The sequence below is a fragment of the Vombatus ursinus genome, unplaced genomic scaffold, assembly GCF_900497805.2.
Source record: "Vombatus ursinus unplaced genomic scaffold, bare-nosed wombat genome assembly UNPS02014861.1, whole genome shotgun sequence".
NCBI lineage: Eukaryota > Metazoa > Chordata > Mammalia > Diprotodontia > Vombatidae > Vombatus > Vombatus ursinus.
This window is the reverse complement of record NW_020954639.1, coordinates 14,514,694-14,537,235: the sequence shown is the minus strand read 5'-3', so window position 1 is coordinate 14,537,235 and position 22,542 is coordinate 14,514,694. Positions and strand designations below refer to the sequence as shown.

General features: G+C 38.3%; 1 protein-coding gene and 1 pseudogene across 3 annotated transcripts in view; one reads left to right on the top strand and one right to left on the bottom strand.

Moving 5' to 3' along the window:
- The window catches only part of ACBD5 (acyl-CoA binding domain containing 5), a 52,719-nt gene that overhangs the window by 14,008 nt on the left and 16,169 nt on the right, over positions 1 to 22,542 (top strand). For all 3 annotated transcript variants that reach the window (XM_027841510.1, XM_027841511.1, XM_027841513.1), the window contains exons 5-8: positions 4,459 to 4,573; positions 13,646 to 13,771; positions 14,505 to 14,708; positions 16,972 to 17,078. In XM_027841510.1, coding sequence (XP_027697311.1) covers positions 4,459 to 4,573; positions 13,646 to 13,771; positions 14,505 to 14,708; positions 16,972 to 17,078 — 552 coding nt within the window. The remainder of the gene's footprint in view (positions 1 to 4,458; positions 4,574 to 13,645; positions 13,772 to 14,504; positions 14,709 to 16,971; positions 17,079 to 22,542) is intronic.
- LOC114027480 lies at positions 1,396 to 2,968 on the bottom strand (annotated as a pseudogene).

Sequence of the window (22,542 nt, the reverse complement as noted above, 5' to 3'; positions counted from 1 at the left end):
GGGCATAGAGGAGGTTGACTAGAACCGAGCACAGGCTGCATCCAGTGAATGATGGGGGGACGTTGGCTGGTACCCACTGTTTGCTACCAACTGTAGGTGAATGGCCTGTAGTCTGGAAGACACAAATCTGACAGAAAAAACTGCAGGACCCAGATATAGTGAGTAGTAAAAGTATTAAGAGTGTAAGAGCCCCATTAAAATTATTTGCATTTGACCTGTTAGCTCTCTTACTCAGTGAGTCACTGCATCCAAGTGTAAACTTCTGTAGAAAGAAAGATGTTTTCAGGTCTTCTTAAGAACTTATTTTTATTGGGGATTATCTTTAAGTCTGACTTTGTCACTTAGCCATAATCCTAGTTCCAGGAAAAAAAAATTCTAAGAGAAAGCAACTCTATATAAGTTTCTACTGAGAGACAGCCAAAAATAAATAAATGAAAACATATACTTAGCCATATCTCAGTTCTAGAAGATGTTTGAGGAACCAAATCTTTGTAAGACTCTACTGAGAGAAAGCTGAAAATTTGATCTAGAATGGACTTGGGCTAGAGAGGGAGTTGGCAGGATGGGATAAATTGAATTAGCAATTAGGAGATCAATCTCTACAAAATGGTTTTGTAATTTGGTTTGAAATAAAATCCAGTAATCCTATTCATTGTCATCATCAACAACTCTTTATTGAACACTTTTGAAGACTGTTTTTAAAAAGAATTTTTTTTCTTAGTCTAAACTTTTTTTTTTAAACAGTTGTACTGCACAGACTTTCCCATTCCAAATTAATATAGATACACACAATGAGGGGCAAACATTCAATAAGCAATGGACAGCTCCATTATGTGAAGACCTCCCCCAGCTAATCAGGATGGTTGGTGATAAGCTTTATGTATAAGGATAATTCTACTATGAAATGTTAATCCCCCAAAACTAATGTCACTAAAGATATAATAGTCTTTTTTTGGGGGGGGGGGCGCAATCAAGTTAAGTGACTTGCCCAGGGTCACACAGCTAGTAAGTGTCAAGTGTCTGAGGTCATATTTGAACTCAGGTCCTCCTGACTCCAAGGCTGGTGCTCTATCTACTGTGCCACCTAGCTGCCCTGAGATGTAATAGTCTTAATTTGGTGTGCTGGGTAGTATGGATCTTCTGTTAATGCTAATGGGGTGGGGAAAGGTGGGCTGATTGAGAGGGGGAAGCAGAAGGTTACACTGAATATAATCACCTTTTAAAAAGAAACAGACTCTTTAAAAGTATACTTCCCTTTCCTCCAGCCCCAGTAATAAAAAGTAGTGGGATCTACAATTTCACATTTGGTTTTCATTCTAACCATTTTCATAGAATTCCCCAATGACCAGTGTCATCAGAGTTAAGGATGAACTATTGTCCAGTCTCTTTGAGAGGCTACCTCACTATCCTCTTCTTACCTTTGTGTTCGTGTTCCTTAGGGCAACTGCTATCTCTATGTTATTTACCTTCTTCCAAAAACTTGTCCAGAACAAAGGGATCTTTACCAAATTGAACTAGTTTTTCTTGTTCTTGATGCCTGTGATCCAAGCCAGAGAACTCCTCATTGGGAACAAATCTGTTGATCTTTGTTCAGGCTTCAAGGTGATCGCCATGCAGATCTTTGTCCAGGTTTTTACTGGGTCTGTAGATGTTCGAGGCTGTATCTTTGCCATTTCTCCATGTCTGATCATAAACATTACACATTTCATCTTCTGCACCAGCAGAATCACTGACCATACCCTTAGTCGGGTTGGATAGCTTCTGGTCACACTGAACTTCATCAGAAGGCTGAGGATTGGGCACCCCAAGACCAGTGACTTCACTGATATCTCGATTCTCATTTCTCTGTCATGCTGGCCTCTTCTCAGGAGCTGCTCTGGAGAGATTTCCCGTCATGTTGTGTCTCTTTGCGACTATCAAGTCGCATTTCATCCTGTTCTGAGCTTCCCCATCCTCTTTTTCTGCATGGATCTTGATTCCAGCTCTTCTGTCCTGAGCTTTCTGGGCCATTTCTCAAAGATTCTCTTCATGTTTCTCCCTTTCCTTTCGGGCCATTTTTTTCTCTACTTGAGCCCGCATCTCCATTACCTCACTAGCCTTCCTGTCATCAATGAAGATAGCTTCAGCAAGTGTGACAAAGTCTTCATTATTGTGACCTGTCTGCAGTCCTCTCCCATCAGAACCAGATGTTTGTCTAGTGAAATATTATAGTCCTTAACTGTTTTCCAGTTTGAAAGACAGAGAGGAACTTTCCACCCTTGCTGCGCCTGCACAGTCATCTTTCAGCTAGGAGAATGCATGACAAGTGCAGGAGGAGAAGGGGGCCCTTGAGGAATTTTATTGTCAGTTTTGAATCTTGGAGGCTCCATGGGATCTCTTTGCATTTCCACCATCTGAATAACTCTCTGCTCAGTTCCAGAACTGAATGGCTTTCTCCTTGCTGACATGGTATATACCTGATTCATGAGCTGGAGCTAGTTTATCTGTAGCTTGAACTGGCATAACCTGTAGTAACCTTCTGAGACACAGATTTCTCTAGGGCTACCTGTGTCTTTTTTATAATCTCTTTAATGGCATCATCAGGGCTCTGTCAGTCTGGGTCATCTGCATTCATAACTTCTTTGGGAACCAAGTCAATGTACTTGCTGTAAGTGATCTTATCCTTTGATTGTCTCTGTTGAGCAATTGCGTCATATTTCATTTTTCACTCTGCATCCACCTGAATGGCCAATGCATTGGACATTTCCTTCCTTCTTCCCATATCCAGTGGGTGTTGGGCCACAGGTATTTCTGGAAAGGCACCTCCAACAAATGAGGTATCCAACTTTTCTGATCCCTGTAAGGGGGAAGTTCTCTTTGTGATCCAACCAGTGCAGTCTGCTTTGATCTCTGTGATCTTACCCTTTCTCTCAGCCTCAGGCTGGTCCTGAGAAAGTTGAGTTAGAGCAGGTAAAAATCCGGTCAGTGGTCATCTTCTTCCCCTTTTTCCAGTGCTTGTGGCCACTGAGCTCAGAGGGGTTTCTTAGGCCAAAAGAAGAATTTTTAAAAATTTGTAAATGTAATAGAAATACTTTAAAAATTACCTTTTTCTTTGCTTTATTAATACAAGTAATTAAATGTTTGCTTCAGACAGGTAGTTAAGGGTCATGACCTGCACACCTCAGGACTCTCCTTCATAAAGAAGAAAATTTGAAAAGCATCATTTTTATTCGTTAACATCTTATATGAAAAAGCACTCATTAATGAGAGCAGTCAGCCATTAACAGTTTAACGGGTATACACTGCCAACCTCAAATTTGCCAATATTAAAACCACTAACTGTTGTCATTTCAAGTATATTTTATTTTGTTTCTCTCTTCATACAAGTTAAAACCGGTAGTGGTAATAAGTATGTTTTAAATTAAAATAATAGACTTATTAATTACTAACTTTACAGTAGGTTGTCATCCATGTAGAAGTCATTTAGAAATGAAAATAATGTTACTAGTCACGTTTCTTTGTGTACCAGGCTCAGGAAGTCAGCCTGATTTTAGGAGAGAGAGCCTTATTTGAGGGGGTAGAGAAAGGGGGATAGGGATGGGAAATAGGTGGGGAATCCATGTGTGACCAAATAAAGCATGTACCTAACCAATTTATTTTCCTTTCTCTTCTGCAAAGGTTTTTCTTTTTTTAAAGTTCTTTTACTTTATAAATGAAATCTTGGTTTGCAGATGAGGCTAACTGCTTTTGAGACAATATATGAGTTGGAGTGTGTGTGTAAGAATCTCCATTTTTGGGTGCAGCTAGGTGGCATAGTGGATAGAGCATCAGCCCTGGAGTCAGGAGGACCTGGGTTCAAATGCGGCCTCAGACACATAACACTCGCTGTGTGACCCTGGACAAGTCACTTAACTCCATTGCCTAGCCCAAAAAAAAAAAGAATCTCCATTTTTGGTCTTGTTACCTTTTCAGCTGATTAACTTCTATCTGAAAAGTAACAGGCTCAACATGTGATGAAATGCTAAATGGATGCATAATTCCTGAGTTCCCTGCTCCCGATTCATTCTTAGAGATTGGGACAGGGTGGGGAAGCTGGGATGAGAGGAGCTCTTACATTGTACACATTCACTCAGTATTATTAATCAACCTTCTTGTATTCCAGTACCCTAGATTTTATTACACTGATGACTAGTTAACTGATCAAAGACCACCATGCCTGTCTTCTGCTTAACAAGTCAGTTGCTTCATAAAATGGACTTCATAGTAGAAACACTTATAGATACTTAATTATTTTAGCCATTGCATTAAGCTCATTTAGGAGAACATGTGCACTTATGTCTACTGTATTTAATGAATTTGGATATTTCATGTAAATGAACTTCATGTCTCAGAAGTTAAAAAAATTGGAATATTTGAAGCCAGTGTAAATCAAATGAATCCTTTATTTCTGATTTCATAAGACTTGTATTTTGATCACAGATTCTTGAGACCATGCCAATGACGGAGAAAGTTGAAGAATTACTCCATGTAATAGGTCCATTCTATGAAATTGTAGAGGACAAAAAGAGCAACAGAAGTTCTGATTTAACCTCAGGTTGGAATACGGTATTCTTTGTTATTTAGCAACTGACTGTACCATGAGTTGAGATTATTGTGTTTTCAATGGATGATATATTTTACAACAGTGCTGTTTTTCTAAGCTACCTTTAAAAAAATTCATTCTTTTATTTTTATATACCAGTCCGACTGGAGAAAGTCACTAAATATTTAGAAGGTAGGAATGATGAAATTTACGTATACATGTTCTCTTTTTCATTTTATCTGTCCAAAAGAATGCTACTCAGATTTTTGCAACTACTGAACTTGCCACCTGTGAGTTGTCACTTGAAAATAAATACGCTATGTGCAGTTCCAAAAGAGACACATTTCTCTTTTACTGCAGAAAATTCTCTTTTAAAACCTGTCTTCGTGACAAAAGAGATTTGACAGAGGTTTATTATAGGGATGATTTTTTTTAAGAAGTGCATACTACTACAAATAACAATATAAATTGCCTTTTCTTTGCATACTTATAAGTACAATGATAGTCTAGATCCTTTTATCTTCGCTCTGATGGCCGTGTGCTGTTCATCGTAGTATCTGGAACTGTCATTGTTGTAGTTGGCTTGCTTCCCTCTAGGCATGCATTAGTTTAAACAGGTTGTTTATTTACTAGGGTCAATATGACATGCAATGCAAAGAAGAGACTTTCAGCTTGTCTAAAAATCTGACAGGTGGCAACTTCGTCATTATGTCATTGTGACAACATTCTTCATACTTGATTTTCTTTAAGTTAAATCCATGTTTTCCTTACCATTGCAGAAATCACATTGTAGCAATACTATAGCTGAGGTAACCTTTTCCCCCATTTACTGTTTTTAGACTGTAAGATATTTTCAGTAAAATTTAACCAAGATGAGTCTGACCCATCAGTAGAGTTATGGGTTAAATCGAGCTTTCAAATTCTTTGTGATAAAAATGGAAAAACAGAAGATTGAAAACATGATTTTTTTATGTATCAATTGAAAATGCTTTTGATGGAAATATGAAAATTGTGCTATTGTGTGTTGAAATTAATTGGGGTTCTTTAATTTTGCAGAAAATCACAAAGGTGTGAGAGGCAAATATTTTTAAATGTTCACTTTGAAAGCTAGACTAATGGTTTAAGGTAAAAATTTATTTATGATTTCAGCAGGAAGCTGGGACTGTGTCTAGCATTGATTTTTAAAATAAGGATTGTAATAGCTCTGGTTGAGGTAGTTGAATTTGAATACATAATCTTTATAAATATTTCAAACTTCGATATTCACTGCTGCCAGATCTGTGAGGGAATGATAATGAAAGCTCTCCCTTCCAGTTCATGATTTCTTTTTGCCTTTAACCTTTTTTATAAGACAGCTTTTGTTGTTGGTACTGCTTCTTTGGCTGCTTTGTATGATCTGACTTGGCCAGATTCTTCCTAATAAGTTGTCCATGTACTAGGTCCCTTCAGGTTGGAATGAGAAAAATTAGATTTCAGAGTTTAAAGGCCAACTTAAAGTAAACATAAAAAACTCATGTTACTTATACAGCACTTCTTAAACTGTGGGTCACAACCCCATATGGCAACAGTAAGAGGTTTCTAAACACCCAGTGACCAAAAATTAATTAAAAATTAAACACATAATGAATCTGAGGTGTTTGTCGGAGGGCATGCCTGGGTTGCATCATGCAATTTCACTTTTGCCGTTGATTTTGTGTTGGTTCTGAACACAGAGTGTGTGTACTTTGTACTGTGCATGCACTCAGGCTACGAATGCCAACAAACACTGCCAGAACTGGAAAAGGAGAATGAAAAAGAGGTTTAAAGTGGAAAAAGTTTAAGAAGCCCTGATTTATAAGTGGCACATAACTCACATAGCCGTATCTTGTCGTATTTTGTACTGCAGTTATTTGCATTAGAAAAGTACAAAATACAGTACACTGTCCAAAGAAAGAAAGACCAATCTTAACTGGGGAGGTCTCAGAAGGCTTGCTGGATGAAGCCAGGTGGTACCTGAGAGGAACCTTGAAGGATAGATTGTATTTCTGGAGGCGGAGACGGAGTGATAAGGCATAAATCCTAGAAAGGGCAGGGACACATGGAGAGGAGAGGCCAGTCTGACTAAAGAGTGCTGCGTGCTGGGGGAGAGGGCTCCAGTCCTTTTCACTGCATCTCCCCACTGCAGTCTGTCCCCCACACATCTTCCTAAGGCACGGTTATGACCGCGTCACCCTCCTGCTCAAAAGTGTTTAACATCTCCCCGAGGCCACCAGGAGAACAGAGGCTTCAGCCTGGCATTTTAATAGAGCCTCCACAGTACAGCTTCACCTTGTCTTTCCAGATGTGTTTTACATTATTGCTCATCATATCTTCTGTGTCCCAGTCAAACTATCTGTTATCATTCCCTGACTTTGGCATTCCTGCTCTTGCCCCTTTGCCCCCACTTCCCCTCATGTGTGGAAGGCAGTCTGTGCTCACTTTGACCTCCTGCTGTTCTGAGCTTCCTTTGGGGCTCAGCTCAGATGCAGCCTCCTACATGAAGCCTTTCCTGATTTCTGTAACCTCCTCAGTTATTAGTGTTTTTGTTCATCCTGAAATTGTGTTGTATTTACTTATCTGCGTGCCTGGCATATGCTTTTTGAAGTCAGAGACTGATTCTTTTTTGTCTGTATTTCCCAGGCACTAGAGCAGCTGCTCATAATGTACCTAGTAGACACTTGATGTTTGTCTAATTGAAGTGCATTTAGTGGCACTAGATTCTGGAAGGCTTTGAATGGAATGCCAGGATGAGATACTAGGTAGATAGTAGTGAGCAACTGAAGGGGGTTGAGCAGAGGGGATACCCTGATTGTTTCTGTGTATAAAGAAATTAATCTGGTATCTGTGAAAAATGTTTTAGAAGAGGCAAAGTGGCTACGAGAAGGCCTAGTAGGAGACTCCTGAATTAGAAAAAATCAGAGCTTTTCAGTAGTTTTTTCGTGTTTTGATCAGGGATACTCTTCATGCAGAATATATGTCTTCATATATATTTGATAGAGATGAGAAAGTATGTCTTAATAACTTTCATAATCTTTCTATTCTTTTGGAGTATTTCCATATTTGTGATACTTTGAAAACCAATCTCCGAATGCCTTTAAAATGGTCAATTTTAGCAGAGGTTGTGTGTGTGTGTGTGTGTGTGTGTGTGTGTGTGTGATGCAACAACATCTCCTCCTGACTTTATCTTCCTAAGTGATGTTTCCGCTTCCTCATTTGGTTATAGAAATGCTAGTAGGTCTGTTCCCTTTCACAGCTATTTGTTGTTTCATTTATTAAAATTTATTGACTTTTTAAAACTTGTGCTAGTAGTTTATCAAGATGGGATTAGGAATCTGAACAATAGTAATCATAGAGTTATTCTTTACTTGGCTGATTTTCATACTTAATCCACTTGTATTGTTTTTTTTTTGTTTGTTTGTTTTATTTTGTTTTTTGTTATTTGGGGTTAAGTAACTTACCCAGGGTCACACAGCTAGTAAGTGTCAAGTGTTTGGTCTGAGGCCTGATTTGAACTCAGGTCCTCCTGACTTCAGGGCTGGTGCTCTATCCACTGCACCACCTAGCTGCCCCTCTTGATTAATTTTTAAAGAAGTCATCTAGATGGTACACTGAATCATTGTACTATGTTGCCTCCTCAGATTACTAAAGACTGAGAATTTATCTTGGATCTCCAGTTTTATCTATCTTCGCACATTTTAAACTAGAGAGGATCTGTTGTACCAGAGTAGTTAAGCAGGCATGATAACATCTCATAACAAGTTGAGCCAGTCTTGCCAATGTTTTATAAGTATTCCACCGAAACTGAAAACTGTATTTATGAAACTTAGATTAACCCATTATGGTAGAGTCAAAATCCCAGCAATATCAAGGAAATGGGAAGGACACGTTTTAAATCACTGCATTTAAGTTTGAGCATATTCCTTTTCTCTTCCCATCCACCCTCCATTTCCATACTGGGGAGTTTTGTAATCATCAGATTTTACAAGCTGAACAATTTTGAATTATGTCCACATGTGTATAATAAATGCCAAGGAACACTGAGGTGTTTCAGGAAGTGGAATGAGTGATTGAGTAGATAATTCTTTTCATTTACACATAAAGGAGTCTTTCTTCGTTTATTATGGACTCATTCCAGAGCTCTCTACAAATAGTAAAATAAGCTAATACTGTGCCATACTTATGGTCCGTACAGTACTTAGAGAAAAGCTGCGAAGTGGAGACCACATGTCAAGGTACTAACAAGAGAAATGAGCATATTTTATCTAGGCACAGGATAGATGCCCAAGACCAGTACATTGTTGGCAGTGTTTTGGCCGGTGGCTTGTATTGGTGCTGAGATGTCTGATGCATGAAAGTGTGAACTGTGAAACTGGTAATAGTAGTAATGTATTATTTTTGTGGCATCTAAGTGCTTTCCCCACAACAAGCCTCTAAGCTGGGTAGTGGGAGAAGCGTTGTGTCCTCAGTTGTACAGATGGAAGACTGTGGAGCTCAGGAGCAAACTGAATTGTACGTGGTCAGGAAGCTAAGAAGTGTTGGAGGCAGAATTTGAACCCGGGCCTTTTGATTCCAAATCTTTTCACCACATCAGGAGTGTAGAGGTTTCTCATAGTGATGCCATTGAAATCAGAAATGAGCACACTTGTACAAGGGTCTAAGTTTTCCATTTGATTATATTCTACTCTACCCTAGCCCCACCAGGATATAATGCTGCTGTGGCTTTGGGAATGATACTCTTGAGGATTTACAAGTCTGAGATGTGTTTAACTGCAGCTGCCAGCTGTTAGCTGTTTTTCAGGATTCTGTAGAGAAATCATTTAGTCTTGTTCTACAATTTTGGCTTATTCAGAGCTTATGCCAGAGCAGAGTAGGTATAAGAAACAGTTTTGAAATTGGTTATTCACTAGTACTTGCTTTCCACTTGTAGATGGTGACTGTCAGCTGGCTTCTAGACTTTCCAGTCAGGATCTGAACTGTATACTTTCTGTTGCCCCATTCTGTGCTCCTGATTCTTTCCTCATCCCTGCCTCTGTGTGTGTGTGTGTGTCTGTCTGTGTGTAGTGTGTCTGTGTGTGTCTGTGTGTGTGTTGGGAGAGCTCCATTATCACCTTCTTCCATTAAAGAAGGGAGAGGGAGGACAGAATTTGGGAAGACAAACAGGAGTCTTTTAAATAGTGATCATCTCTTTGAAAATTTTCTACTGTAATAGTACAGTAATAGCTTGAATTCATATGTGCTTTTATTTCAGGAAACTTAAAAATGCTTTGAAATACTGGATTATTTATACCTACAAAACACTGTAGAGTGGTAAAAGTACCGATCCTTCCACTTTATGTATAGAGTTTAATATTTATAATTTTCATATAATTTGGAGGTCCTTTACTGAATATTCTTACTCATATTAAATAAATCTTAGTGTTAAAAATGATCCTCAGACAGCTAGCTTATTTGTCTCTTAGCTGTTTTCCACTGGGATGATAGGTAAATCATTTAGGGATAGTCATTGCACTTGACCAGACTGTACAATATTGACCTCTTCTTATGACAGCAGAAGTTATTTTGTATTCAGCCTATCCATGCACAGTTGAACAGTAAATTGGCTCACTAAGATATTTTCCCTCAAGTTTGGCTTAAGAGCTTTAGGCTCTGTGCTTTATGTGTTTGTTCCAGATTGCAAGGCTACCTATACATGTAGGGCAGAGATTGCAGGAAATGACTGTTGACAGGCTGACACATCAATAGTTATTATAGGATCAGAGGCAATCGGGGCTTCCAGTTAAGGTGACCATATGAGAATTCAGAGAGGAGCCAGGTTCTCCCACTCGTTTTCCAGCAGTAATCTAAAAGGAGCGCCAGATTGAACACTGACAAAGAGAAACATCAGTATGCTCCTTCATCTAGCTCAGAACCTCACAAAAAGACAGCCAAAAGCTATAGACACTGCAAGCGAAGTCCTGCTAGCGTCCTTGACCAAGGAAGCGGGAAGGGAAACAGATGGAGCAGAAGACTCAGGACAGCCAACTGTCCTGAAGGGTCGGATGAGGGACGTTGAAGACTGGGAGCACCCTCAGTGTAGACACACTTAGGGAAATGGAAGTCAGCACCCAGAATCCAGGAAAGTGAGGTTAGAACCAAATAGGGCCTAACTGCACCCCATTTAAGGAGGGGATAGAACCTGACCCTGGCAGAGTCCACAATCAGGACATGAGTCTGGAGATGCGTAAATAGAAGAATACATTCACTGTAATACTTTAAAGAAATTTCATGGGTCCTGAGACACCCAAGAGAGTACTCAGAAGAGAGTAACTGTAGTACCTACAAACAAACCTCAGGAAAATGTGGCTTGGCCACCAGGGCAGCAAGAGTTCCTGGAACAAATGGAGCAAAAAAGAAGCATTTGAATTCGAGGTAAAATAAGAGCTCTGGAGGAAAAGAATAACTTAGAAGGTGAGAAAACTTACCCAAGTTGCAGACTTGATGACAGGAATGGACTAACGAGAACTCTGACTCCATGAAACCAAAAGAAATATTAGAACAAATTCAACCTTAGAAACAAATTCAGGATTAAAAAAAAAAGAAAAGAAAAATGTGAGGTCTCAAAGGGCACTGCAGTATTTAAAACCAAGGTGTCAAACTCTCAAGGGTCATAAGTGACTTGATTAAAAGTCAACTGGAAGATGTTTAACACGATAAATAAAAATACAATACAATACAGGTAATGTTAATTTGTGGTTTTCTAAGTCAACTGGGGATCCCTTTCTATTTGAGTTTGACACTACTGCCTTAAAGTACTGTATAAATACTAGCTATCACCAAACTGTCAACTCATCTTATTTTGAAAAAGAGAGAGGAAAACCAAACTACCAATATCAGCAATGAAAAAGAATTCTCTTCAAATGTAGAGGAATTAAAGGGAACTGTTAGAACTTTTTTCCCCAAAACGTTGATCAGTGGACAGATTAGGAATTCAAAACCCAGACACAAATGAACATAATGACGTGGTGTTCAGCACATCAAACAAATCTGATAGAGTATGCAGTATTCTGTATCCATAGTTCCTCATCTCTGCAAAAAATAAGAGAGATATTTTCACAGTTCTTCTCTAGGGACAGGTGTGGCCACTATAATTACACAGTAGTTTCATTTTGTTTTTTAGTTTATGATGCTGCAGTTATTTTGATATCTACGTCTTTTCATCCTGAGCGTTCTTGTCCATGTCTTTCTATAAATCTTTTAGAAAGGATCTACCTAGTGAGCTAGAGATCTTCCTCCCAATCTTTAAATTAATTCCATAAATACCAGGGCAACACTCAGGCTACCCATTTGTTTTCCTTTGCTCTTACTGAAAAGAATTTTAGTGATGCTTTTTGCTTAGACACAGGAATCATTTCCTAATATGTGAATGTGCTGTCTGTTCTCTGATAGTTGTTGAGTTGTTCAGTTTTGTCCAATTCTTTGTGACCCCGTGGACCATACTGTCCGTGGACTTTTCTTGGCAATGATACTGGAGTAGCTTGCTGTTTCCTTCTTCTGTGGATTAAAGCAAACAGAGGATAAGTGACTTGCCCAGGGTTACGCAGCTAGTCAGTGTCTGAGGCCAGATTTGAACTCAGGTCTTCCTGACTCCAGGCCCAGTGTTCTATCCACTGAGCCATCTAATAGCCCAAAGGTACCTGTACTTATCTTGAAAAAAAAAGTTAGCAAAACAATCTGATAGCTCTTGTGATTGATTAAATATATAATTACTGGAGAGGAAGGAAGAAATTCAATAGTCTACTTCTTAGCCACATGGATTTCTAGCTAATATGAGTCAGGGCAAGAAGTGATACCTAAGGTTGATGTTAAAATTTGACTTCACTGCTTTCCTGTAGAATTGACCTTGTGTGACATAGATGACCAGAGGAGATGATGTAATCAGTCATAAATAACTGAAATTCGGGGGCAGTTCAAAATTTTTATTAACTCTTTGGATGGTAGAAGAGTCTCTGAAATACTTGGGCTTTGTTCTTGGTGACTCGTTTGCTACTTTAAAATACATATTTAAGAAAGCCAGTGTTTCTACTAGGTTACTATTTAGAGCATGCTCTGTAAAGTCTCAAATATTCACTGAATCCCAGAGTCTGAGTGGGGAGGGACCCCATAGCCTGTCTCATACAATGTGTACCCCACAAAGAATCCAATCTACAACTTACCAGGGGTCACCCCAAAATCTTCCAGGGAGGGGGAAACGCTACCTCTGAGTCATCCATTCCACTTTTAGATAGCTCTGAATGTTAGGTGGGTTTTTCCTTACATGGCACCTAAATCTGCATCTCTGAAAGTTCCCCCCTTTGTTTATAGCTCTGTCCTCTGAATTAAAGATAGTTTGCATAGTCCCTAATACATCTGATCTCTTCCAGATTCAGTATGCCCAGTTCCTTCAGCTGATTCTTATATGGCACAGTCCTGGCCTTTGGCCATTCTGGTCACCTTTTCCTCAATGCTCTCTAGCTTGTCAAAGTTTCCTGTAAGGTTGCAGACATCTAGAAATTCTTTGGTAGAAAATTGGACACATAGAGTGCCACTTGGTCCTGTAGTGAGCTGCAGAAGTTAATACACTTCCATAACCACCTAATTTTCTGCTGTGGAATAACTTAGGCACTGGGAGGCTTGGTTTCCCTTACCAATTCTAACCTTAACCAATGTTAAACATGTAAATTCTGAAAGTAACTTTCACTATAGTGTTGCTGCAAGTGATCTAGACTAAAGATACTGCATTTTTATTGTCAACAGCATGACAAACATGTTACATTACAGACCTAATTAGTCACTTTAAAGAGAATTCTTAATTTGTAGGTGTATTTACTTTGTTGATGTTGATATAGTAAACCGAAAAAAGGAGGGAATAGAAGTTTCAAATGAAGTATTTTGTGGGAAAAAGAAATAGTATAATTTTCATTTCCATAATTTAAAAAAAAATTATAATATGTATCACAGTCATTGGTCATTCTTAAAGACCATTACAGAGTTAGTGATGAAGCAGTTTGGTTGAAGATATTAAATTAAATGTCTTATTTTATATTTTAGATCTTGGCAACGTTCTGTCTTCCACTCCAAAGGTCAAAACTGTAAATGGGAAAGCTGAAAGCAGTGATAGTGGAGCTGAATCTGAGGGAGAAGAGACCCAAGAAGAAGTAAAAGAAACCAAGAAAAGTAAAAATGATAGTTTTCAAACAGTTTGTTCTAGTAATTCAATGTTATCTGGGGTTGCCGAACACTTCGGTGTGTATCCGATGACCACTTGTGATGTTAGGCACAAGACCCAAATCAGCCAGAACTTCCCTTCTGATAGGCCAGCTTAATACACCAGCAGAATAGGGAGACTGCTACCTATTCAATGGAAATAACACCTGAGGTTTGAGTTGAGAGGTGTTGAGAAAGAGTCCTTAGTGCAAACAGAGGTCAGCCACTGGCCATCCATGGTACTTAAAATGCCACCATTAGAGAAGAATCCTTTTGGGTTAAGGAATTACTTTCCTGTTAAAATGCATGTCTGTGTCTCCATGTGTGTGTGTGTGTGTGTGTGTGTGATTTCCACATTGTCCAAATACCATATGTGGAGGTGGAGATACAGAGAATTTTGTACATTTCTGTTACAAGTCCAGATGTTTAGAGGAGGGGTTTTCTCTGCCTATTATAATGAAAGCAGGTTTCAAAGGATGTAGAGGAGGTCAGGGTAGTTTTAAAGCTGTCTTGGAACTTCTGTGCATATGAGGAAACCTACTATGGTCCACAGCTAAAAAAGGGAACCTCTTTAGGAGGAATGTAATCACTAGGGATGACAGCACCTGGTTGTAAGAGGGTGGTATGAAACATGGGTAATTCTCATCTGGATGTTCAAAAGTTGACTATCTGACTTACACTTAATTTCTTTTCTGTATAAAAGGTAAGAAAGTGATGCCAGAGCCAGCTGACGATAAAGATTTGGAAATTGTTTTCACTAGCGGTTATGACAAAGACAGCGTTCTCCTAGATACACCAAATGATATTCATGCCAGTTCTTCCCTAAATGGCTCAAGCACTGAAGAAGTAAAAAATGGGGACCAAAACTTAAAGCAAACTGGACAAACTCCTGTCAGCATTCATCAAGGTATTAAGCACTATGAATTCTGTACTTACTCTCCTTAGGCAAGACTCGACTTACCTCAAGATTCAGTAATTTCATGGTCAGTTTCTTTGAGAAATTTCACATAAATGAAAACTTATTTGGACAATTTAAGCAAGTTTGAATTCTATACTATTTTAAAAAGAAGTACATTGTTGGTACTTTTAAGTCTGTATGGTAATAGATTGTTAACAAAGTAATTTCTAAGAAGCAGATCTTCCTGGGCTAGCTTTCATGAATCTACATCTGAGGAATTACATTGTAGTTTTGAAAACTAATAGTATTTGGGCCCAGGCTAGAAACTGTTTTTGTGTGAGGAATTGGGAAGTGGAATTTTCTGCAATTGTGTAACATTTTAAAACATAACCTTTGTAGTTATTTACTTTTGTTCTTGGCCCTTGTGCTCTTTAGCCGTTGTAAATCTAAATGTCAATTAACTCCTGAACTGCCGCTTTGTAGGAAATTAGAAAGAATATCATTTTGTAAATTAGTTGTTTTACGTGTGGCTGACCACTGCGTTTGTGACCTCCTGCCAGTTCAGCTAAGGAGTATTATGATTATACTTTACCTGATCTATTTTGTTAGCTTCAACTCATGTAACTGCATCGAAAGTTTAGGTATTTTAGGTATTAGTAATTCCAGTTACAGAATTATTAAATGGCAGTATTTCCAGAAAGCAAATCTCTTGTTGTTTAGTCATTTTTCAGTCATGTCCAGCTCTCTCCGACCCCTTTTGGGGTTTTCTTGGCAGAGATACTGGAGTGTTTCGCCATTTCCTTCTCCAGCAAATTTTTTACTTCATTTTTATTATTGTTATTGAAGTCCGTGATTTCATCAGGTAGGGAGTGTCCAGGAAGGAAATCCCTCTGCCAGTGTAGATCAGCGACTTGTAGTCTTAGAGAGTGGCTGAGGGCCCTGAGAGATTGTGACCATGCTGGGTCACACTGTTAGCTAGTAGGTGTTACAGGAGGGATCGACTTTGCAGGTCTCCTTGACGGCCTGAGCTGGCCAGCCTGATCCTCAGTGCCATACTGCCTCTTTTCAGATTTTGCTTAAAAATTCTCAAAATGCTATATTTATATTATCTCATTTGAGCCCCACTACATCCCTCTGAGACTGGCGTTATCCCCATTTTACCACTAAGAGAACTGAGGCTCAGAGAGCTTAAACTTACCCAGAGCCACACAGCTAGCAAGCGTCAGGATTGAACACAGGTTTTCTTGACTCCAAAACCATCACTGCATCCAGTGCACTACCAAAAACCCCGCAAACAACTTATGTCCCCTGTGAATTTGTGTGTGGGATACAACGATACCTCCCAGAGAGGCATTTCAGCAGGTTAGGCATTAATGTAGCTGGTCCATCCTTAGCACCAACCATATCTCTCAGCATATGCACGCACACATAGGCAATACGCTACTTCCTTCTTACTGATCGCTTTCCCCCCAACCTTTACTTTTCTACTCAAAAACTGTCAAATGAAAAGTATGCCTATCTCAGATATTGTGACTCACTAAGGTTTTATTTCATAATATCCAAACATCTCAGTTCACTGGTTGAAACAGTGGGTTAAAGCATGTTGTGAATGGGTCAGCATCATAAGGCAGTTAGTTCCTTCTGTTTTCAAGTCTCATATTGCGCTTGTAAATCTTGCCAGCCATCTCTCAATATTGTCATAAGAAGCCTAGACCAAGAGATTTTGGGTGGTTTACCTATCACTGCCACTAGAAGGAGAAAAATAAAATCAAAATCCTTGTCAGAACTGAATAGGAGTTATCATCTTCATAAATGAAGAACTACAGCCTTAAGTTACTTACAGAATTTGTGTTGAAAACTCTTTTGTGTTAACAAACATGACCAGAGGCAGAGTTCAGGTTCATCCTGGGAGAGCCGTTGACCACTCTGTTTTGCGTTTTGCCAGTTTCTCCTGCAATCTTTATGTTGTTGGTAGTAATTTATTTCATCAGTATTTTGTGTTCTATTGTAGTGTCAAGTACTTTCCATCAATCAGTGGTAGCCACCTGAAACCTTTTCAGATGAGCATCATCAGTTTCATTTAAGAATTTGGCAAGTTAGAAAAAAAATTTAAATTTGATATAGGTAAATCCAAGTTTGTTTTTTTTTTTCCCAGTTAGGAAATTTGAATGAGTATTAGTTTTTACACAAGATCTTTTGATGATTGAATTAATGCATTTTTCTTCTCTTAGGGGATAGTCATACTAACTGAGCATTTGTTAATTACATTCAGGCACATGTGATGATCATGTTGAAGATATTTCAGGAATTCAGCATTTGACAAGTGATTCAGACAGTGAAGTTTACTGTGACTCTATGGAGCAATTTGGACAAGAAGAGGTAAAAAAATGACATTTTCTGATAGGTAAGTTTTCAAAGTGGTTTATCAGGAATTACATGCACAGCATCTATTCATCACTTTGAAAACATACCTCTAAAATTTTAAATTGTTTGTATTTTATGATCGTTTAATAATTTAAAAAAATTTTTTGTTTCCTTAAAAATTATTTAAATTCTCCAGAATCCTCAAATTACTCTTAAATATTCTAGAACATATGAATTAAAGAAATGGTGACTTCTTTAAGATACAGATCTCAATTATATGTCTAACTTAAGTTTATAGGAGCTAACTTTTTTTTTTGTTTTGTTTTGTCTTTAGGCAGTTGGGGTTAAGTGACTTGCCCAGAGTCACACAGCTAGTAAGTGTCAAGTGTCTGGTCTGAGGCTGCATTTGAACTCAGGTCCTCCTGACTTCAGGGCCAGTGCTCTATCCACTGCGCCACCTAGCTGCCCCAGGAGCTAACTTCTTAAGAAGGCAAATAATTGTTTTGAAGCATTGAGGAATACCCACACTAGTCCCAAAACATTTGACTTAGACTTTGATTTTGAGTGTTATTAATATTCATATTTCCTGATTTATCCCTTCAGATGGTTGAAAGTCAGACTAGAAAGATGTTTGCAAAAATTTCTTTAAAAAAAAAAATCTAACCATACATTTATTGTCCAGAATTCTTCTGCTTTATGGTCCCTGAAGGCAGCTCGAGGACTAGTTGCCTCACAGCTGCTTATATGTGATTGAAATTTGTAGGTTTTTCTCTCCCTTTAAAATTGTTCTGATATTTATCCCTGAAAAGAAATTTGTAGGAAGGAAATAAGCATTTACTTATTTATTTATTAGGAAATAAGCACTTATTAAGGACCTACTATGTGCCAGACACACTGTGCTGAGTGTGCTATAAATATTATCTTAAGGCAGACAGAGGTTAAATGACTTGCCCAGGCTTTCTGAATTCGGATCTTCCTGCCGCCAGGGCCAGTGCTTCAACCATTGTGCCACGTAGCCACACCAAGGTTTCAGTTACTTTGAGAGTTAAATTTTTTTCTCAAAAAGTCAAGTTGTCCAATCCTTAATTTTCTTTCTTTTTTTGGTTAGGCAATGGGGTTAAGTGACTTGCCCAGGGTCACACAGCTAGTAAGTGTCATGTGTCTGAGGCTGGATTTGAACTCAGGTTCTCCTGAATCCAAGGCCGGTGCTCTATCCACTGCACCACCTAGCTGTGCCCCAATCCTTAATTTTCATTTTGGCAACTATAGTCATTCTCTTATTTGATAGATATTAAGGTCTGCCATATTTTGACTGTGTCCGTTTTCACAGCACTAAATAGAAGTGATTGGATAATTAGTTTATTGTGTATCCAGGCCAAAAGAAACCCCACTTTGAAGTCTGCGTTATCGACAGTATTCTAAAATAGAATAAGCTCTATGTATTCGTTTTCTTTTTCATTGCTTACTTCAGAGTTTTCTACTTCAAATTATTTTTAATTCCTTGAAAAAAAGAACAGATGTACCAAAGATTGCATTTTGAAATGTCTTAATAATCGGGTCTGGATGCTAAAGACTGTTTTTCAAAAAGACAGGATCCCATTCAAGCTTGTTAGCTGTTCCTTGTGATGCCCTGGCTATTACCTAAGTTCTCTTCCTCACTGAAAGTATAATTCTTTTCTCAGTGTTAAGCAGAAATTTGATTCCTTTTGTAGGGGAAATGTGTATGCTCTTTTTTCTCCCTTGGCATCGAAGTAACTTTGGCCAAATTCCATCAGAGCAACCTTGCAATTTAATCAAATCAGTGGAGAGTAATCTGACGAACCTTTTGTTTGGTTTGTCTTAATAAGTTGTTAGACTAAATCACAAGTTGAGTCATAATGTATATGATGTTCTGGACATTTGTCTAAGTGGTTTTCACCTGTTTTGCTATTTTAAATTAGTTGTGACCTCTTATTTGTCAAGGGCTGAGTGTTTGTATTTTTCTGAATGTGGATGTGTATGTCCCATTACATTTAATGTTCAGTAAGGAGGAGGATAGATCTTAACCTGTTAATGAGCCTTGAGATCTGTTTAAAATTCAGTGTTTAATGTAAACCAATGTGTGTGTAATTCCTCTTTACCTACACCTTTCTTGTATGAATTTTTTTTATGGTCCTTTGCACATAATAGGCATTTCATGTTTGTAGAATTGAATTTACAAAGTCATTCAGGAAAGATATAATGAGGACATCAAAAGTGTAGTCACCACTCAGGCTACTGCTGTACCTTAATACACAGTATCTCAACCATTTACTGAATGTTAGCTTCCCCCCCATTGTAATTGCATTGATATTGAGAACTCTCAGTGATAAAATTCTCTCAAGGGAGGCAGATCTTGTTGTTCAGTTGTTTTTTAGTTGTGTCAGACTCTTTGTAATCTCAATTAGGATTTTCTTGGCAGAGATACTGGAGTGGTTTGCCATTTCCTTCTCCAGCTCATTTTATAGATGAGGAAAGTGAGTCAAACAGGGGTAAGTGACTTTCCCAGGTCACACAGCTAGTAAGTATCTGAGGCAAGATTTGAGCTCAGGAAGATGAGTCTTCCTGGCTCCAGGCCTGGCAGTCTATCCTTGGTGCCACCTAGCTGCCCATAAGCAGAACTGCTCTTCTTTAGTTAGAGTTGCCTGGGGCCTTGAGAGATTAAGTGGGTTTGTCCCGCTGTTATGCAGCCAGTGTGTTTCTGAGGCAAGACTTGAACCCAGGTCTTCCTGACTTTGAGGTTGTCTCTTTAGCCACTACACCAGTGGTATCAAACTCAAATAGAAACAGGAGTGACTACTCTGTAAATAAGAATCTTGGGGGTGCTAGATGGCGCAGTGGATTGAGCACCAGCCTTGAAGTCAGAAGGACCTGAGTTCAAATCCATGCTCAGACCAAACACTTGATACTTACTAGCTGTGTGACCCTGGGCAAGTCACTTAACCCCAATTGCCTAAAAAGAAAAATAAGAATTTTGGTGGGCTGTACATCTTGATTTAAAAAACCAAATGTTAACATTATCTATGTTTTATGGTATTTTAATTTTGTTAAATATTTCTCAGTTACATTTTAATCTGGTTTAGGCTGCAGCGCTGTGGGCTGTGTGTTTGACCCCATTTTGCCTTTGGACATTAGCTTACAGAGAAATAAATTATGTGTCATGTCTGTTAAACACTGTGTTTTTAAGCACAGGAACATGTACTTATTATTATATGTATATTACATGTACAAGAACATTTTTATTTCCCTTTGCCTTTTGATCATTTTTGTTTCTGTTTCTGCCATATGTCATTGCATCCTCTTCTTCTCAGTAGCACAGTACTGCAGTGAACCAGCCACACGATTCATCCACCCAGGATTCTGTTTCTGATTGAAGCACTGATGACATTTTGGAGAAGTGCATGATTGTCCTCCTTGATCTCATCTTCACAGCTGTTAGTGTACCCTAAACATCCTAGTTTCCCCTAATAACTTAAGGTCCGAAGTATATCTTAAGTGTTCAGAGTTTTAGGCAGACCTTTGCGTAGACTAAAGAGATTAATATTCTTCAGCTCAGAAAAATGAAGAATAGGATGTAACCAGAACATACAAAAATCATTTGGTTAGAAGAAACACAGACTTGTTACCAAGTGCTGGAACACCAACATGGGAGAATACCAAGATGGCTGGAAGGTTCATAATAAGGGTGCACTAGCCAGCAAAGTGGCCAGATACCTCCCAGGGTGCTAAAATAAACTTGTGGGTGTGAGCTTTGAGCCACTGGTTGTTGTTTGAGAAATCACAGAAAATTGAAAAGTTACCAGAAGTCTGGAACCAGGTCAGTGTATTTTCCATTTCTCACAAAAGGGAAAAGGGCAGATTCTGAAAATTGCAGGTCAATAAACTTCATAATAACTACTAGCCAAATCACAGAAAGAATTATCAGATCAATTATTTGTAAACTCATTGAAAAGAAGATGTAAGTTATTACTAGGAGCAAGCACAGGTTTATGAAATAACAGGTCATGCCAGACTAACTTCATTTCCCTTTTTAATAGGTTTGCTGAATTGTTAGATCAGTATATTGTAACATGGTATAGGTTGCTTTCATCAAAGCATTTGACAGTTTTTCACGAATACTCTTTTGGACAGTCATGGGGCAATGGGATAGGGGAAGCTGGATGATGGTACATTTAAATGACTCTAGTTCCTAACAGAGTTATGCCAAAATGGAATGACATATCTTAGGAAGACATCCTGATTCCACCCTTAAAATGGAGGTCTTCAAAGCAGACTTGTTGATGAGGTTACAGAAGGGGATTTAGGTCTGGGCTGGACTTAGCTGGTCTCTGGTTTTCCCCTTCCAATTCAGGGGTTGGGAAATTGACTCTGTGTCGCCATGGCTACTCCCACAAAGTGTTCCCCACATCTGTTCCTATTTTCTATTCAGAATTAATTCCAGTCTGTTTCCCTTCCTTATTGATCTTAGAGTGGCCTGTTCAAGCATGCAGTTGTTAACTCTGTTCTTCTTCCATTAGCTCTCCTCCTTCTCACACTCTCTTGATCTTCTGTATTAACCTCGGTGCCTAGAATGACGTTTTGTTCCTTGAATGTTTAAGTGAATTGAGTCTTTCTCTGCTTTTGTATAAAGATCATTAAATTTAACTTTTGCTGCTCCTTGGATTTTTTGGATTTTACAAATTTCACATGGATCTCAGTATCCCTGTCAGATAGCTAGAAATCTATCCTTATTTTTTCATTTTTATCATAAAAGCATAGAATTTTCACTCTGAAATTCACACAGTACTTTGTTTTTCTAATAAGATTTTTACTCTGTTCCTGTTTACATTGCTCTGACGTCTTCCTTCCTTTAGATCTTGTACTCTGTAAAGACCGTACACAATGATTACATGCTTTTCATTAAGTTATATATGACACCTCTATCAAGTTCCTCAGATGAAAAAAATTAATGAGCTTTATTTCAGTTATATTTCAGCCCAGTTACTCTTTGAGAGTTTGAAGTTTAGTTCACAGAGAATTTTTTACGGTTTCTACATTACCCAAAATTACAAATGAAAGAGGCCCCATAACTACTTAATGACATGGATAATGGTTTGAAAGTTCTCTTCTAAACCTAAACCAAATACTTGGTGATTTTAAAGGTTATAAACAATCTGCTTTGGTCCATTACCTTGCTATGAGGTTCCTGTTTTTATTTTCTAAAAGATCTAATGAAATTCAGTTTCTATTCAGCCTTGAATACCAGTAGCAAAAGCCTTGTGTGGGTATGGATGACAGTTCCTGTGTGAGATGGTAAAAAGTCTCTTTTTCTGGCATTTTATCCATTTAATCGTTTTGAATCTTTTTGGTTTAAAACAAATTTTATTGTAGTAACATTTCACTATTTAAGTAACTGCTCATACTGGAAATTTGTTTTTTCACCTCAATATCTACCTTTAGGGGATTAGAAAAAATCATTCAC